The sequence below is a fragment of the Mytilus californianus genome, unplaced genomic scaffold, assembly GCF_021869535.1.
Source record: "Mytilus californianus isolate M0D057914Y unplaced genomic scaffold, xbMytCali1.0.p SCAF_2, whole genome shotgun sequence".
NCBI lineage: Eukaryota > Metazoa > Mollusca > Bivalvia > Mytilida > Mytilidae > Mytilus > Mytilus californianus.
Window position 1 is genome coordinate 114,297,536 of NW_026262668.1, and position 17,457 is coordinate 114,314,992.

At 33.1% G+C, this 17,457-nt stretch overlaps 1 protein-coding gene across 1 annotated transcript; it reads right to left on the minus strand.

Annotated features, from left to right (window-relative positions):
* Window positions 1-2,297: 2,297 nt before the first annotated feature.
* LOC127730783 (SH3 domain-binding protein 5-like) lies at window positions 2,298-17,324 on the minus strand. Its single transcript, XM_052239345.1, has 7 exons — window positions 17,244-17,324; window positions 13,770-13,832; window positions 12,996-13,124; window positions 12,365-12,526; window positions 9,466-9,596; window positions 6,656-6,698; window positions 2,298-4,448 (listed from the first exon to the last, which is right to left on the minus strand). The coding sequence occupies exons 1-7, from the start codon at window positions 17,322-17,324 to the stop codon at window positions 3,210-3,212; spliced, it is 1,848 nt and encodes a 615-aa protein (XP_052095305.1). The 3' UTR covers window positions 2,298-3,209.
* Window positions 17,325-17,457: the final 133 nt, after the last annotated feature.

Here is a 17,457-nt window from a genome sequence, read left to right on the forward strand (position 1 = left end):
AGCTTTTTAAATCTACATTTTTACAATGTGTAATATTTCAAATCAAGTTAATATTTTCATCTTGCTTGAGGAGAGTATCCAGGGTTTCTGCATTGCAAGGGCATATTGCAAAATTCCTATTTTTCTTTTTTACTTTAACAAAGGCATGTTTGAAAACCTAAGACACCAACCACTAATCCTGATGATGATTTTTATCTGTTTAAATAAAATAAATCCTTAAAAATATTCCCCATGAACATTAGAAAATATTGACAAGTAATGAACTAAGAAATAATAAAGTTTATAAAGGTCATGTCAATAAACAGTAAGATACACAAAATAAATATAAACAATAATACACAGATATTCAAAACAGAAAAAAATGTGAAATATAACAAACCAAAGACAGTGCCATTTATAAAAACAGATTTAAGTAGTTGAACTAATTTTGATTTGTTATAAAATATTTTGATAAATATGTAAAAATAGCATTCAATCCATACTTGCCTTACTGCATTTAAAAGATAATATCAATTTTATAATTATAAAGGACCTGTTGTAATGAGTAACAGTTCTGCACTAACTTTATACGTATCATTTACTATATTAAATGCTTTCTTTTTTTTTATTTGAATCCAATCATATGAAATACATGATACATGATTCAGTTAGAATCTACTGTTGTAGAGTGAAAGCTCGTCTTGTACTCAAAATATCTTCCAGTATATAAATACATGTACTCGAGTATCATGAGCCTCAATTATTAGCAATTTGTAAACTGTACTACAAGTCAAAGTTTATGCTTAAGTTTGATAATAGTTAATCAAACCCAGTGTCTTTTACACCATTTCAGCATATTTATAACTTGATGGATTATAGAATAATCAACAATCTACAATTTTATTAAAGTCATATTTTGTTATGGATGAAACTAAGTAACCAATGTTATCAGCTGACTGCTTTAGTAAATCATGAAAATTCTAGCTGTGATTTGGTTTTATACCTTGATCTTCAACATGTATCCATTAAAAAAAGTAGCTCTGATCTATTAGATTACTTCTCAAATAACAGAAACAAAAATCTGAAATTGAAGGACTCCAAAAATATTGATTCACTCAATTAACTTTTTACCATTGCCATCATATAAATGACACATATTTGGGTCTAACTGGCATCCCCATTTTTGAAATAGTAATTGGACAGAAGTCATATTATGAAGACAACAGTTTATAAATTGCTTCAACGAGGACAGCTGGATACGACCGCAGAGGTCCAACCCTGAACAGTTGGGGCAAAAATGGACGCAATATTCGTGCTTGATACAAGTCTGAATTTGGATTGTAATTAAATATTTGACACATAAAAGGTTTCTGACACAGAATAACTTTAGTCAAAGAACTTAGAATTGGTTACATGATTTGAATTTATATTCAATTTTTTGCTTTTGTGCAATTCACTTTGCTGTTGCGAATTGACCCCCCCCCCCCTCTCCCCACAAAAAAAATCTCAATTCAAATTTCCAATGGAGTTTGCAACCATAATTACCCATTTAAATTTACCATAGTGCTAACTTAATCTGCTTTAAAATAGAATTTAAATCTTTCATATGGATTTTTTTGTAAAAAAAAAAAGATGCAACATTTGCAGATATTTTTACTGGTCTTCCTTTATAAATATTAAATATGCATTTCTTTAAACATAATTTAAAAGCAGTGTTAGGGAGGTAATCAAATCGTTGTATTTGGATTACCTACCTTACACTGCTTTTAAATTGTGTTAATTGTTCATTAACCATTACTTTATACATAATTTAAAAGCAGTGTAAGGGAGTTAATTCAAATGAATTACCTCCCTTACAATGCTTTAAATTATGTTTTGTACTAAAGTATTTGTCCATTAACCAGGACAACCTTGTTTTTCCCCCTTTTTTGCCCCTAATTTCTAAATGGTTTGAGCCATAACCCCCCAAAGCAAATCCTAACCATCCCTTTGTGGTATGGAAACTTGTGGTATAATTTCAGAGAGATCCATACACCGTTCCACAAGTTATTGTCTGGAAACTAGAAAAATGCTTATTTTTGGCCCCTTTTGGCCCCTAATTCTTTAACTGTTGGTACCAAAACCCCCAAAATCAATCCCAACCTTCCTTTTGTGGTATTGAACCTTATGGTAAAATTTCATAGAGATCCATTCACTTAAACTAAAGTTATTGTGCGAAAACCAATGTGTCTTCGGACGACGACGACGACGATGCCAACGTCATACCAATATATGACCGCAAAGTCGTATAAAAATGACACTTTAAGCCAGGCGAGATAAAAATATTTTCTTAAAACAACACAACTGATATTTTCATTCTACAAAAAATAAAATACAACCTATCTGAACATACATGTACTCCTTTTACTATCATTAATTATGTATTTTATCAAATATTATTATGGAGATAAATTATTGCAAACAGTCAATGGACCAAAAACCAAACAATTACTTTTTTCAAATCACTTTCGAAGTCTTTGGCAAGTTCACAAGTTCATGTATACAGAATGCAATTAACAAAGACTTTGGGTTTAAAAACATTAACCCATTGCTTGGTTGTTCCAGCATCCCTTTTTGCTATGACACTTGGAGTCAAATTTAGATACAACTGCCATTTCTACTTGTAAGTTGTCACTATACAAGACTGCCTTCTTTGTCACCTAACTTTAAATGTGAGATGAAGGTCAAACGTAGTAATTTGAGGTTGTAATATATCTTCTTGATTGCACTGTCAAGGAACCAAGAACCATGGTTACAACATGATTGCATTCATCATTGAGATTAGCTCCAGTAAACAAAGACTAAATATTTTCATTAAAATGGAAGCAGTCAAATAGGATTAAATAGGGCAATATTTTAACTTAAAAGTTAAAGCCTAGATATACTTCATAATTTAAAAAAAAATTGGATACTAACTGATCAATTTTTTAGCAAGGCAAGCATTTTGAAAAACTTCTTTCTCCATCATAAGAAAAAATATGGAAAATCATATTATTTTGGAAGTATATTAAATATCCTGTTATCAATAAAATATGTAGGTATAGATAAAAGCAAGCACCAGATCCATTTTCCTACAGAAATACAGACATGTAAATAACATGTATAACATGTACAATTACAAACAAATTCTAATATCACAACTAAATCTGACATACCAATGAACATATGTACCACTATACAGATACTCAAAACTAATCTGAATTCCTATCTTTGACTGTGTTAACTATCTCATCCTTACTATCATCTGTCAGTGTATTGTTTATCGTTGTGACTTTTTCTTCCTCTAAATTAATACGTGTCAATTTCTCTGTTATCTGGACTGTTGAATCTTCTGTTGAATCTTCTGTATCATCATGTTTTGACTTATCAAGATTTTCATGAGATGTTTGTCGGATATATTTTTCCAAATAAGATAACTTAGGTGGTAGATTAAGCTGTTGAGAATCACTTCGATCTAGTCTTCTAGATTTAGCCTCTTCCTCTGCAAAAACTTCTTCTGAAAACTCCATTGTAAGTAATTCAACCTGATCATCATCCAGCATTGGTCCTGTACTGGCTATACTTTCAGCATCTGATCTGTCTTCCTCTGGAAGAGAAAGTGCTGATGACAGACTAGAATGACTAGGGGAACTTCTAGGTGGGGAAAATGCATTTGATTGAGTCGGAGTTATTGGTAGAGATCTATTTTCTTGAACATATCCTGACTTTGCCTGAGATCTATGTATACTCTTTTGGGATTTCTCTCGTCTACGTGTAGGCTGTATGTCCTCAGTCTGATATATTTGAGCTAGGGGGTCCATTGTATTATCAATACGTAAAATAAGTCCACCTTTCAATTTGTTAGTCTTCCGTGATCTTGAAGGTGATCTCTCCTGTTCTTGAGATCCAGTTTCAGATGAAATACTACCACGAATAGCATTATTTCTTCTTGTCCTATCATGTTCTCTTACTGAGGTAGATATTGTATCTCTATCACTATATTCTGTGGTCTTTGGTAGAGACATGTATTCTGATTCCAAACTTGGAACAGGAAATTCATCCTGTTCTTTTATACTGGTCCTATGTTCTATTGCAGTTCTATAGCTCTGGTTCCTGGACCTTTCTACAGACTCATGAATAACTGATGGCAGTGAGAACTGGTTAGGTTGGTACCCTGATAATGGTCGATTAGAACTGTACTCTTCTGTATTAATACTGACATCATTCTGACCGTCTATTGAACTTTTGTCCTTCTGACGAACTGGGGGTGGCGAGGGTGTTTCTGACCCTACCCCAGCCCCTCTTTCTCCAAGTTCTATTTGTTGTTGCTTTTCTATTCTCTGCTGATGTATGCTGTCACTTATTTTTTCCAAATTCCTTAAAGCTTCTGAGTACATAACTTTGGCAGAGTGGACGTCTTCTTCCAATATCTTGATTGCCCTCTTGTTATCCTATAATTTATATATGTACATTGAATTAGAACATTTTACTGAGTTTATCCTGTTTATTTCTGCATTTTCTTTCTTTTCAATTTGTATGTTTTCTTCATTTGAATATGTAAAACACATTGCTGAATCACGGACATCATATTTGTTTTGTGAAGGAACATAAACTGCTTTTGTATTATGTCTGTGTTATTTTTAAGTTCTGTATTTGGTTTTTTTGGTGAAAATGTAATGTATGTGTGTAATATTCATCTGTTTTACGATGTATATGTAAAACACTTTACCTAAATTATGGTTTATTGGTTACCAATATTGCTGTATTCAATGTATGAATAAAAAAAGATATTCGGTGTATGTCAATGAAAGGAACCAAACCAAAAAATGTAAACCAAAAGATAGCAAGAGGTCACCATACAATCTTCAACAATAAACAAATGCCCATACAACATCTCAAGCTCTAAATCTACCCAGATCATCAAAGTCTGTGAAGTGTATGAGTAACAGAGTGTGTTGTATTTATAGAGTTTGTGTTACATATGTTGTTGTGTAACACATATATGTGGGTTTTTTTTCTAAATAAATTATCTTCTAAATTTCTTCTCCTGAAAAAAAAAAACACATGCCGAAAGGATGAATGATTGGTGCTTTATGATAATTAACTTTTCTTTCCTTTTATACGACTCTTATACAAAAGTATTTTATTTGCTGAATCTTAACATATCTCATATGAGTGATGGCATAAAAGGCAAATATATCTCAGATAATCTCTCTTATTGTCTGGTATAAATCCAGTGTAAGACTTAATATTACAGCTATGTGAGGGAGATATCGCAGATAATTGTCTCTAATAGTCTGGTATGAATCCAGTGTAAGACCTAACATTACAGCAATGAGAGGGAGATATTTCAGATAATTGTCTCTAATAGTCAGGTATGAATCCAGTGTAAAACCTAAAATTACAGCTATGTGAGGGAGATATCTCAGATAATTGTCTCTAATGGTCAGGTATGAATCCAGTGTAAAACCTAACATTACAGCTATGTGAGGGAGATATCTCAGATAATTGTCTCTAATGGTCTGGTATAAATCCAATGTAACACCTAACATCACAGATAGGTCAGGGAGATATCTCAGATAATTGTCTCTAATGGTCAGGTATAAATCCAGAATAAGACCTAACATTACAGCTATGTGAGGGATATATCTCAGATAATTGTCTCTAATGGTCTGGTATGAATCCAGTGGTAGACCTTACATTACAGCTAGGTCAGGGATCAGATAATTGTCTCTAATGGTTAGGTAAGAATCCAATGCAAGACCTAACTTTACAGCTAGGTCAGGGAGATATCTCAGATAATTGTCTCTAATGGTCAGGTATGAATCCAGAATAAGACCTAACATTACGATGAAGAGAGGGAGACATCTCAGATAATTGTCTTTTATGGTCAGGTTAAATCCAGTGTCGAACCTAACATAACATGGAAGGGAGGGAGATGTCTCCCAAAAATTTTTTCTTATGGTCAGGTATGAACCCAGTGTCAGACCTAACATTACAGCTATGTCAGGTAGATATCTCAGATAATTGTCTCTAATGGTCAGGTATGAATCGAGTGTAAGACCTAATATTACAGATAGGTCAGGGAGATATCTCAGATAATTGTCTCTAATGGTCTGGTACGAATCCAATGTAAGACCTAACATTACAGCTAGGTCAGGGAGATATCTCAGATAATTGTCTCTAATGGTCAGGTATAAATCCAGTGTAAGACCTAACATTAAAGCTAGGTCAGGGAGATTTCTCAGATAATTGTCTCTAGTGGTCTGGTACGAATCCAATGTAAGACCTAATATTACAGCTAGGTCAGGGAGATATCTCAGATAATTGTCTCTAATGGTCAGGTATAAATCCAGTGTAAGACCTAACATTACAGCTAGGTCAGGGAGATATCTCAGATAATTGTCTCTAATGGTCAGGTATAAATCCAGTGTAAGACCTAACATTACAGCTAGGTCAGGGAGATATCTCAGATAATTGTCTCTAATGGTCAGGTATAAATCCAGAATAAGACCTAACATTACAGCTATGTGAGGGATATATCTCAGATAATTGTCTCTAATGGTCTGGTATGAACCCAGTGTAAAAGACCTAACATTACAGCTAGGTTATGGAGATATGATTATATGTTAATTCAGACATAAGCAAGGTAACCTACCTCCATTTGCTGATTTACTGCAGCTTTCAGCTCAAAATATGGTCTAAAAACAAACAGAACAAAACTTTAGAATATATATTCCTCTATAGATCTATAGCACAACATGTTTATCTTTATATATTTAATTAGCACTATAAATATACAGAATTTACTCTGAATAAATGTTTCTTTTTAATTTTTTTGACTACTTTACTTATTGACAAGGGATATCATAATATGATAATGTTTATATCTATAGCACAAAAAAGTTGTTGATATTGTTTAATTTTAGAAGATAAAAAAAAAGGAAGATTTTTAATCTAACTAAGCTGACAGATAATTTAATAATAGTTTGGTCATGGTTCCAACAATTTGATTAGTCTTGAAAGAATAGTATGCCACTTGGACAAATTTGCCAGTCAAAGCATTAAAATGTAAGAGCAGTTGTAGTATTAGTTTATTTGTGATGACAACTATGGTCTATATCAGGAGATTATAGCCAAAGACAACATATGAAGTAGGTATCATTTACATGGTTCATGCTGAGTTGATACTTACAACAAAGTTAACTGATATCTGTTGGTTATGTCCCCTAGTTGTAGGAAGTGAGTTTGTGTCCTCAGGCTAGAAAGGGGCAAAAATGACAAACTCATTGTCTGTGTTTAATACTATATTGCCAAAACATGCTGGCTTTTTGTGCAAGTGTAAATGACAATTATTATAATAAAATATATTTTGAAAACTATTTTGAGAATTGAAATTGAAACAAGTAACATTAAAAATTCTTGAATAAACATACAGAACTCACCATGCAAAGGTTGTCATTACAAAATTGCTTGCAGTTACCTGGTGACAGTTTAATGTGTGAAGGGAGGCTAAATATTTTTTCTTTAAATGTCTTTTTCCTTTTAAGTAATGTACTTGCTATATGCAAAACAATGCAATAATCAGAAATAACAAACAGAATAAAGTCTTTTTTTCTACTCCCTAAATGTTATAAAAGAAATATCTGAATTAACTCTTATAAACTGTTTGTGAAGCAATGCATAACATTGGAAACCAATGTAAAAACTCTTCTGGTCATTAATAAACAAAGGCATTGAAATTTATTTAATGTCATTTCAATACTTGAACTGTGTTAGTGTCATAACAGCAAAATTGATTTTCTTACAGGTGGCCTAATATGTTGTCTGTCAAAATGCATGTGCCACTATTAAAGCTTAAAGATGTACTGAAATTGTGAATACAAATTTTGTGTTTTATCTGAACAATTTATCGTAAAGATAAGTACATTAAAACCCTAAGTTTATAAAACTATTAGTTTCAATTCGGTTTAATTAAATTTTCTATACATTTAGAAATAATTAGCTGATATTTCATTGATTTACATCACTGAATTATGGGAAATTTTATGTTCATTGTCAAGGGGTATATCTTCTGATGCACCATCTTGTACATGTACTTTGAGGTCAGTATTATCATGATTAACTTTCAGTGTTTACTAACCAGTCAGATGGACATGTTCAATTACTCCATACAAAAAACATAGTTGACCTTTTGCTTATAGTATCTGAGAAACCAATCTAACCAGGAAAACTCATAGTTGATCCCTTATCTATGAAGTGATAAGTTTTTGAAGCAGATGATGATAATGAGTGTCCAGTGGCAAATATTACATGTATATGAGGACAACAAAATGTTAATGTGATATGAATGTGAATCCTGCATTGCAGAAGATTACAACCCAAGTCAGAACTTCAATGTGCTAGTTCACAAGGTAGCAGTCCCTAAGATGGCATGTAACCATCATTGTCATTTTGCTTAGTTTCTTTTGTTACCTATTCTTACATAGGACTCTGACTTCTTTTAAACTGAGTTTTACTGTGTGTATTGCTGTGTGTTTGTTTATTCTACATTGGCTAGAGGTAAAAGGGGAGGGTTGAGATCTCACAAAACATGTTTAACCCCGCCGCATTTTTGCGCCTGTCCCAAGTCAGGAGCCTCTGGCCTTTGTTAGCCTTGTATGTTTTTTAATTTAAGTTTATTTATATGTTTTGGAGTTTAGTGTGACGTCCATTTTCACTGAACTAGTACACATTTTTGTTTAGGGGCCAGCTGAAGCCCGCCTCCGGGTGCTGGATTTTCTCGCCGTGTTGAAGACCGTTTGGTGGACTTCGGCTGTTTTCTATTCTTTGGTCGGGTTGTTGTCTCTTTGACATATTCCCCATTTCAATTCTCAATTTTAAAGACACATTATTCTGACTACATCAGTCTTAAGTTCTACAAAATGCATTGTGCTATGCAGATAGGCAGCAGGTACAAATTTTCAAGTCTTTAGTTTGACCACGCTTTGGATCAAACCCAGATCCCCTGCACTCAAGACAAGCACGCTAAAGATAAAGTGTAATGGACATATGTCAGAGAGAAACCTCAAATCATAAAGCATCTGTATATAAGATATGAAGTATTCAGGTCTTCAACCTTCTGAAATTTTAATGTTTATAAAAAGAGTTTAAGCTCTCATTGTCGCTGGATTAGCATCCTTATGTCTTGCATTTGTCTACATTCCTCACAATCGAGACAAATATTGTATTCATAAATGCAGAGAAAGAAAAAAGTCTGGAGAACTGATTTTTTAAATAAGGAAAGATGGAACAACACTATTGTTTGATTTACCTAGATTAAGCATTTTTTTCATGTGTAAGTATTGTTTATTGTCTGATTTACCTAGAATAAGCATGTTTTTTTCATGTGTAAGTATTGTATGTTGTCTGATTTACCTAGATTGAGCATGTTTTTCATGTGTAAGTATTGTATATTGTCTTATTTACCTAGATTTAGTAATTGCCCTCTTTAATTCTTTTTGTAACTTTTGGCATTTTTCATCAGATTCTTGAAAATTATGCATTGTTTTCATATGTTCTGTCTCACTCTCATTTCTCTCCTTTTCTGCCTCATTTACCTGATAATAAAACAGTAAAATATGAACCTTAATAATCATTCCTAGTCTGTATATATAGGTGCAGTTCTTAAACAAAATCAAAATACATCACAACTTTGAAATTACCAACTATACCAATTAGACTATACAATAAATTTCCCATGTGTGAAGTAGGAGATGAGATCATGCAGAGTTCTCAGACTTGTTCAAGAAATTTGCATTATTTCACCTACTGGAAAATCTAATTGCAGGCTGTACTTCTAGCACTTCAAATTTCCTACAAATTTCCTAAAGTTTATTCAATGCTCTTTAAAAATTTGACAAAGATTTCATGAAATTTATGAAAGTGCATCTTTGAATAAATTAATGTATTCTTTGGTTACTTTCCTGATAAATCAACAAATTCTTACTATATACAAACACATTTTTTTCTAATTCTTAGTCATTTTCTACATTTTTTTTAAAAATCAACAATCAACATGTCGTTAACTTGATCAAGGAGGTGAGGTCATGTAGAGTTCTCATTCAATTATGACATCAAAGTGCTTGCTTTCCTTTGATTTGGCTTTTGTAACTTAACAGGAAAAGGCAACCATGCCTAATGACATCACAAAGAAAGCTGCTTACATACATGTATTATCTAACAAATCAAAAGAAACAGGTTCCATCACTGTATTTCAAGCAAAACTATATTTCTTAACTCAAGATAGTTAATTTTCATTTTTTTAGATTCCACTGTCTGGAGAGCCGAAATAATGTATCACACTCGATTCAGAGGTTGATTTTTTAGCTCACCTGGCCCGAAGGGCCAAGTGAGCTTTTCTCATCACTTGGCGTCCGTCGTCCGTCATCCGTCGTCGTCCGTCGTCGTCGGTCGTCGTCGGCGTTAACTTTTTACATTTTGAACTTCTTCTAGAGAACCACTGAATGGAATGAAACCAAACATGGCATGAATGTTCCTTATGAGGTGCTGACCAAGTGTTGTTACTTTGTAGCCGATCCATCATCCAAGATGGCCACCAGTGGGGGACTTAGTTTAACATAGGACCCTATGGGAAATGCATACAAATGACTTCTTTTAGAGAACCACTGAATGGAAAAAAACCAAACATGGCATGAATGTTCCTTATGAGGTGCTGACCATGTGTTGTTACTTTGTAGCCGATCCATCATCCAAGATGGCCGCCATCGGGGAACTTAGTTTAACATAGGACCCTATGGGAAATACATGCAAATGTCTTCTTTTAGAGAACCACTGAATGGAATGAAACCAAACATGGCATGAATTTTCCTTATGAGGTGCTGACCAAGTGTTGTTACTTTGTAGCCGATCCATCATCCAAGATGGCCGCCAGTGGGGGACTTAGTTTAACATAGGACCCTTTGGGAAATACATAAAAATGTCTTCTTTTAGAGAACCACTGAATGGAATGAAACCAAACATGGCATGAATGTTCCTTATGAGATGCTGACCAAGTGTTGTTACTTTGCAGTCGGTCCATCATCCAAGATGGCCACCAGCAGGGGACTTAGTTTAACATAGGACCCTATGGGAAATACATACAAATGTCTTCTTTTAGAGAACCACTGAATGGAATGAAACCAAACATGGCATGAATGTCCCTTATGAGGTTCTGACCAAGTGTTGTTACTTTGTAGCCGTTCCATCATCCAAGATGGCCGCCAGCGGGGGACTTAGTTTAACATAGGACCCTATGGGAAATACATACAAATGTCTTCTTTTAGAGAACCACTGAATGGAATGAAACCAAACATGGCATGAATGTTCCTGATGAGGTGCTGACCAAGTGTTGTTACTTTGCAGTCGGTCCATCATCCAAGATGGCCGACAGCAGGGGACTTAGTTTAACAAAGGACCTATGGGAAATACATACAAATGTCTTCTTTTAGCGAACCACTGAATGGAATGAAACCAAACATGGCATGAATGTTCCTTATGAGGTACTGACCAAGTGTTGTTACTTTGCAGTCGGTCCATCATCATAGATGGCCGACAGCAGGGGACTTAGTTTAACAAAGGACCTAATAATTGGGAAATACATACAAATGTCATTTTTTAGAGAACCACTGAATGGAATGAAACCAAACATGGCATGAATCTTCCTTATGAGATGCTGACCAAGTGTTGTTACTTTGAAGCCGATCCATCATCCAAGATGGCCGACAGCGGGGGACTTAGTTTAACATAGGACCCTATGGGAAATACATACAATTGTCTTCTTTTAGAGAACCACTGAATGGAATTGAACCAAACATGGCATGAATGTTCCTTATGAGTTGCTGACCAAGTGTTGTTACTTTGCAGTCGATCCATCATCCAAGATGGCCGCTAGGGTGGGGAGGGGGGGGGCTTAGTTTAACATAGGACCCTATGGGAAATACATACAAATGTCTTCTTTTAGAGTACCACTGAATGGAATGAAACCAAACATGGCATGAATGTTCCTTATGAAGTGCTCACCAAGTGTTGCTACTTTGTTGCCGATTTACTGTTCAAGAGGGCCACCAGGATATTTTATTAAATAACGGGACCAATATTAATCAAAATTTGGCCTCAATCATTATTTGGGTATCTGTTATGATTTTTATCTATCTTTACATGATTTCTAAAACCAAAGTAGAGTCAGGTGAGCGACACAGGCTCTTGAGAGCCTCTAGTTATATCTCACTACAGTTGAGTATGAACTACCAATATATGTAATTAGTAAATGTGATTTTTATCTTTTGTTGCAGGAAATTAAATATTCAGTATTATAGCAGAAATAAACCTTCATAGTAGCATGATTAAGCATCTCCTGCCAGGCTGGATCTGTGGAAGCTTCTCCTTTCATGTATCCTTGTTCTGCTAACTGCACCATCTCCTTTGCTGCTTCATGCATGCTACAAGCTCGTTCAAAACGTATAGCAACCTTCTGTGCCTCTGAGTGAGCCTGCAAATTGCAATGCATTTAATCTATATGGGAAATTACAAACATTTTTATCTGTATGACAAATTGTTGCAATTGGGTTTTTATAAATTCTTTATTTGTGATTTGAACAATTTGCTTCTGCCTCTGAAATGTTGACAAGATAATTTTAACCTGAATTGAGTTTCTAATGAGTTATAAGTCATTATAAATGTTAAAACTCATTTGTAAAACAAAAGAAGTTTTTTGTATTTGAAGTCTTAAACATGAAAAATCTTTAAAAGAGGGACGAAAGATACCAGAGGGACAGTCAAACTCATTTAAACTGTGATGTTATATGAACAAAGAACCAAATAATCAACCCTCATATTTCCATTGTTCAAAATCTGCAAGACACTCTTTTATAATATAAAATTAATTATAATTCATTCTAAAGAATAATTAACAAGAAAATTTATAAAACATTAAAAAATTTCAATCAATAAAATCAAACCTCCAACACTTTATGTCTTTGGTCATAGTATGGTCTTGCTTTTTCAACACAAGATCCGAGCTTCTTTGCCAGAGTATTGAGTTTATGTGTGGTATCTGATAGTGCCTGTCTAAATGCAGCCCTTTCATCCTGAAAATGAAACTACCTATGATTTGACTGATTACTACAATTCTAAACATGTTATAGTTGCAGTCATCGGAAACAGCAAGTCTCTATTATGAGACTATCTTTGCAGGTGAGACAAAACCTGATGGCCAGATTTAAGTGAATAACATTTAGCAAACAACAGTTACGGCAGATGGTAACCATCCACAATGATTGGCTCTTAGGTTTCCACGAACATGTATTGTAGAGAGGTTTGATGTGTTTATGAGTGTTAAACTCTCCCCATATTTGGACAGTAATATAACACCACAAGATTAGGACAAACTATCAATTGAAAGGGCAAGTTTTGAAACCATATTGATATCCATAACCACTATTACTGCTTTCCAGGTATATTTTCGAACTAACTATTTTTTACATAAAGTATCATTTTCCACCTTTTTAAATTTATTGACAAATTGTCTGTTACCAGTTAGATGTGAAGATGCAGGGGAACTGGTTGTTTTTTTTTTTTATTTCTAGTTTTTCAGGAGACTGTTTTTTTTGCTATTATTAATATTCTTTCTTATTCAAAAGATCGTTAATGACAGGATTAAATTTCCTTTAGTATTAAACCCATACTGGTAATTGACCACTGTACATGGGGTCAAAGAAGTCTAAAGAACTTACATCTAACTCTAGTTCCAGTTTGTTTATATCATCAGATGCCTTATTCAACCTCTCTAATTCACCCTAAAATATCAAATTAAAAATAACTAATCTGAGTATAATTAGTATTAATAAACAAAAATACACTAATTTTCACACACAAAGGTTTCACAGAATGCCAATCTCTATGAGCACAGACTGAAATACCTGAATTTGACTTTCATCTTCATGTATAGTACAGTCGACTCTCGTTATCTCGAAGCCAGTAGGACCAGAGAAATATTTTGAGATACCCATACCTCGACTCAAATGAATACCAGAAGTTTGACAGACCAAGGGATACAACTCTTGTTTAGCTTATTAAGGCTTAAATAAATTCTGATGAATTTTGGAAGGGGATCGATATTCTGGTCTTAGATCGATGTATCTGAATGTAATGTTCTTTAATTATTGTAAAAATAATATATGAATTTTTGTCTCTTATTTATTTCTTTATACATTTACAGTTTTTAGCCGAAAAAGTCGATCTTAATGTGATTTAAAGTTGACAAAATTGATTCTCATATACAAGAGATTTGAGAATATTTAGATTTCTTTTCATTTTCTTTTATTTGAATCAGTTTCTGCAAGATAAAGTACAAAAAGATTAAAGATGCAGACTGAGTAATTTTTGAGTTGACCACTAAGTCTTTATCCCTACTTTATACACAACCAATAGATATAGGAAGATGTGGTATGAGTGCCAATGAGACAACTCTCCATCCAAGTAACAATTTATAAAAGTAAACCATTATAGGTCAAGGTACGGCCTTCAACACGGAGCATTGGCTCACACCGAACAGCAAGCTATAAAGTGCCCCAAAAATTACTAGTGTAAAACCATTCAAACGGAAAAACCAACGGTCTATTCTAAATAAAAACGAGAAACGAGAAACACGTATGAACTACAAAAACAGACGACAACTACTGTCACATCAGATTCCTGACTTAGGACAGGTGCAAACATTTGCAGCAGGATTAAACATTTTAATGGTACCAAACCTTCTCCCTTTTTCTGAAACAATAGTATAACATCACAACACAGAAAGACACACTATAAAATATCAATTGGAAGGCTTAACTCAATCAAAAAACGTAAATTAACACACAATGAACGAATAGATTTGATCTGTGATACCTGAATGCAAATACATGCATAGGTACTTGGGGACAGGACAATTTTTTTTTAGCCCTCCCCTTTTTTTCCAAAATCCGTTATTTTTATGTTTTCTATTAATAGTTTTCGCGTTTTTCTGTATACTATGAATAACTTGTATTTGCTATTTACTATCAATTCCAAGTTTACTATCCTCGGGGGTCACTGATATAAAATTAAGTAAATGTTTTGACTAGTTTTAATATCGAAAAACCCTGGTGTAATAATTTTTCAGTAATACAGAGATTTCTTTCGTTAAAATAAAATACATTGTTACATACACGAGCGAATCGAATAAGTTGAAATATATAAACACTATAAGATGGTGACAAGGAAACGTCACCATCTAAAAATGGATAATTAACAATAGGAAATGAAATATTATCTCTTTTATCGTAAATTTTGGTATTAAGCTTCCCGTTAAAGATATAGATATCAAGATCCAGGAAAGGGCAGTCTTCATTGTTAGTATTAGCTTTATTTAAAGTCAGTTCAGCAGGATAAATCTCTTTAGTATACATACTGAAGTCATCATTATTGAGAGCCAATACATATCATCCAAATATCTTAAAGTGTTATTAAATTTTTGTATCAGATGTTGTTTCGATGGGTCTTTGCTGATTTTAGTCATAAATTGTAATTCATAACAATACAGAACCAGGTCCGCAATAAGTGGTGCACAGTTAGTCCCCACTGGAATTTCGATAACTTGATGATATACGGAATCTCCATAGCAAACAGAAATGTTTGCTTTATTTTTTTCCATGTTTAATGTTCCTGTGTTCATGTTTTGCAATATTTTTAAATACCTAAGTATGCGTTAAATCTTCTAATATAAATTTTCTTGAATATATGTAGTAATTTTATGTATATTAGTGTACCAATTTCTGAAAATGGATTCGCAAGACTTCAACTTGCAGATTGAACGCAAGTTTTTAATAAGAATACATATTTTTGTAGACAATAGTTGACAATCATGACAATAGACAATATTTATTAGCACAAACACATTTACATTAAATGGTTATGGCATACAGTATAGTTCAATTGAAATAATAAATTGACAATAATTAAAGAAGAGTGGCAGTGGTATTCACACGAAAAAGAAGACTACAAATATGTGTGTATTTACAGATAAACAATTATTAATGTCCATGAACAAAAGAGGATACATATAAAAAAATAAAAGAATAAAAATTATACAGATTTTCTCAATAAACATGATAAAAGACAATCATTGATATATTTTGTGGTGATTTTTATAATGACTGGCAAACTGCTATTCAAAAGTGTGTTCATATGCCTCAGTGTTATAATTAATATTAATAAAATTGAAATTAAGATTAGTATTATTTTTTTGTATATAGGTATCCCTCAATGATATATAACATGGACAGACTGAGAAGAAATGGCATTCATCCTCAATTTCTTGTCTATTACAGGATAGGCAAATGCATTGTTTTCTTTCAATATTGGTATAATGCCCCCTTTCAATTGCTAGGGAATGGGCACTGAGTTTAAATTTGTATGAAAGACTTATTTTCCCATTTAATATACAATTTAAGGTCCTTTGTGCACTTAAAGTACTTCTTAGAGGTCAATTGTGCTGCTTAGTTTGTGAACAACATGAACAAAGGATGTCATTCAAAGTGCTTTTAGAGATCGCTAGCTACTAGAAGTTGCCACCAATTAACATGATAAATACATTCATATAAGTTATTTACCAGTGTAAAAGGCATACATGTAAGATGTAATTTTAAAAAGGAAATCTACAGAATTATTGAGAATATACTGTATCTATAATTATTTGATTTGATTTGATTATAATTATGTCTTGAAAGGCTATTTTTTGCTTTGACACCTTTTTATGGCGTCGCAGAAAGCCATCAAAGCAAAAAATAAAAATAGTCTTTCAAGACCTCATAATATGAAGTCTTGAAATAAACTATTTTGACTACAGAATCCACTGAACATAACATGATATAGTTTGACTTGTTCTGATTTTTTTTTTTTTTTTTTTAATTTTTTAGTATATGCTGGGAAGAGGATACATGTAACCAACTTAAAATAAATTATGTTCAAGGTATAAGCTGAAGAATTTGTGACTTCAGCTTATGATGACTGAAAGATGCGATGTATTCAATCTTCAATGATGTCTATGTGATTTTAAAATTTTGACAAAAAGGGGGTGCAATAAATTATAGCATGTTTAAAACTTGTTATTTTTACAATGAATTTTAACAGCAGACTTATTAAGTTAAAAATAACTATATAAAGAAAGTTCATGCTAGATATTTTACATGAATTCTTGGATCTAAAGCTTCATCGTCAAGGATTTCTGGTGAGATTGGCGACAACCGACCTTGACAGTCGGCTGCCATTTTAATTATGGCGTTAATCTCTTACAAAATATGAATCAATAATAAATTCAGCAATAAGCGTAATTTCCCCACATATTGTTAATTTTCAAAATGTGAATGCGAAATAAGCACAGAGTGGAATTTTAAATCAAAT

What these genes read in the sequence shown, in the direction of transcription:
- LOC127730783 (XM_052239345.1), bottom strand. Translation starts at nt 17,324, where the DNA reads ATGGCAGCCGACTGTCAAGGTCGGTTGTCGCCAATCTCACCAGAAATC. An exon ending in CTTTAGATCCAAGAATTCAT is followed by an intron (nt 13,833 to 17,243) that starts GTAAAATATCTA and finishes TTGATATTTTAG; the next exon opens with GGTGAATTAGAGAGGTTGAA. An exon ending in AACTGGAACTAGAGTTAGAT is followed by an intron (nt 13,125 to 13,769) that starts GTAAGTTCTTTA and finishes TTTCATTTTCAG; the next exon opens with GATGAAAGGGCTGCATTTAG.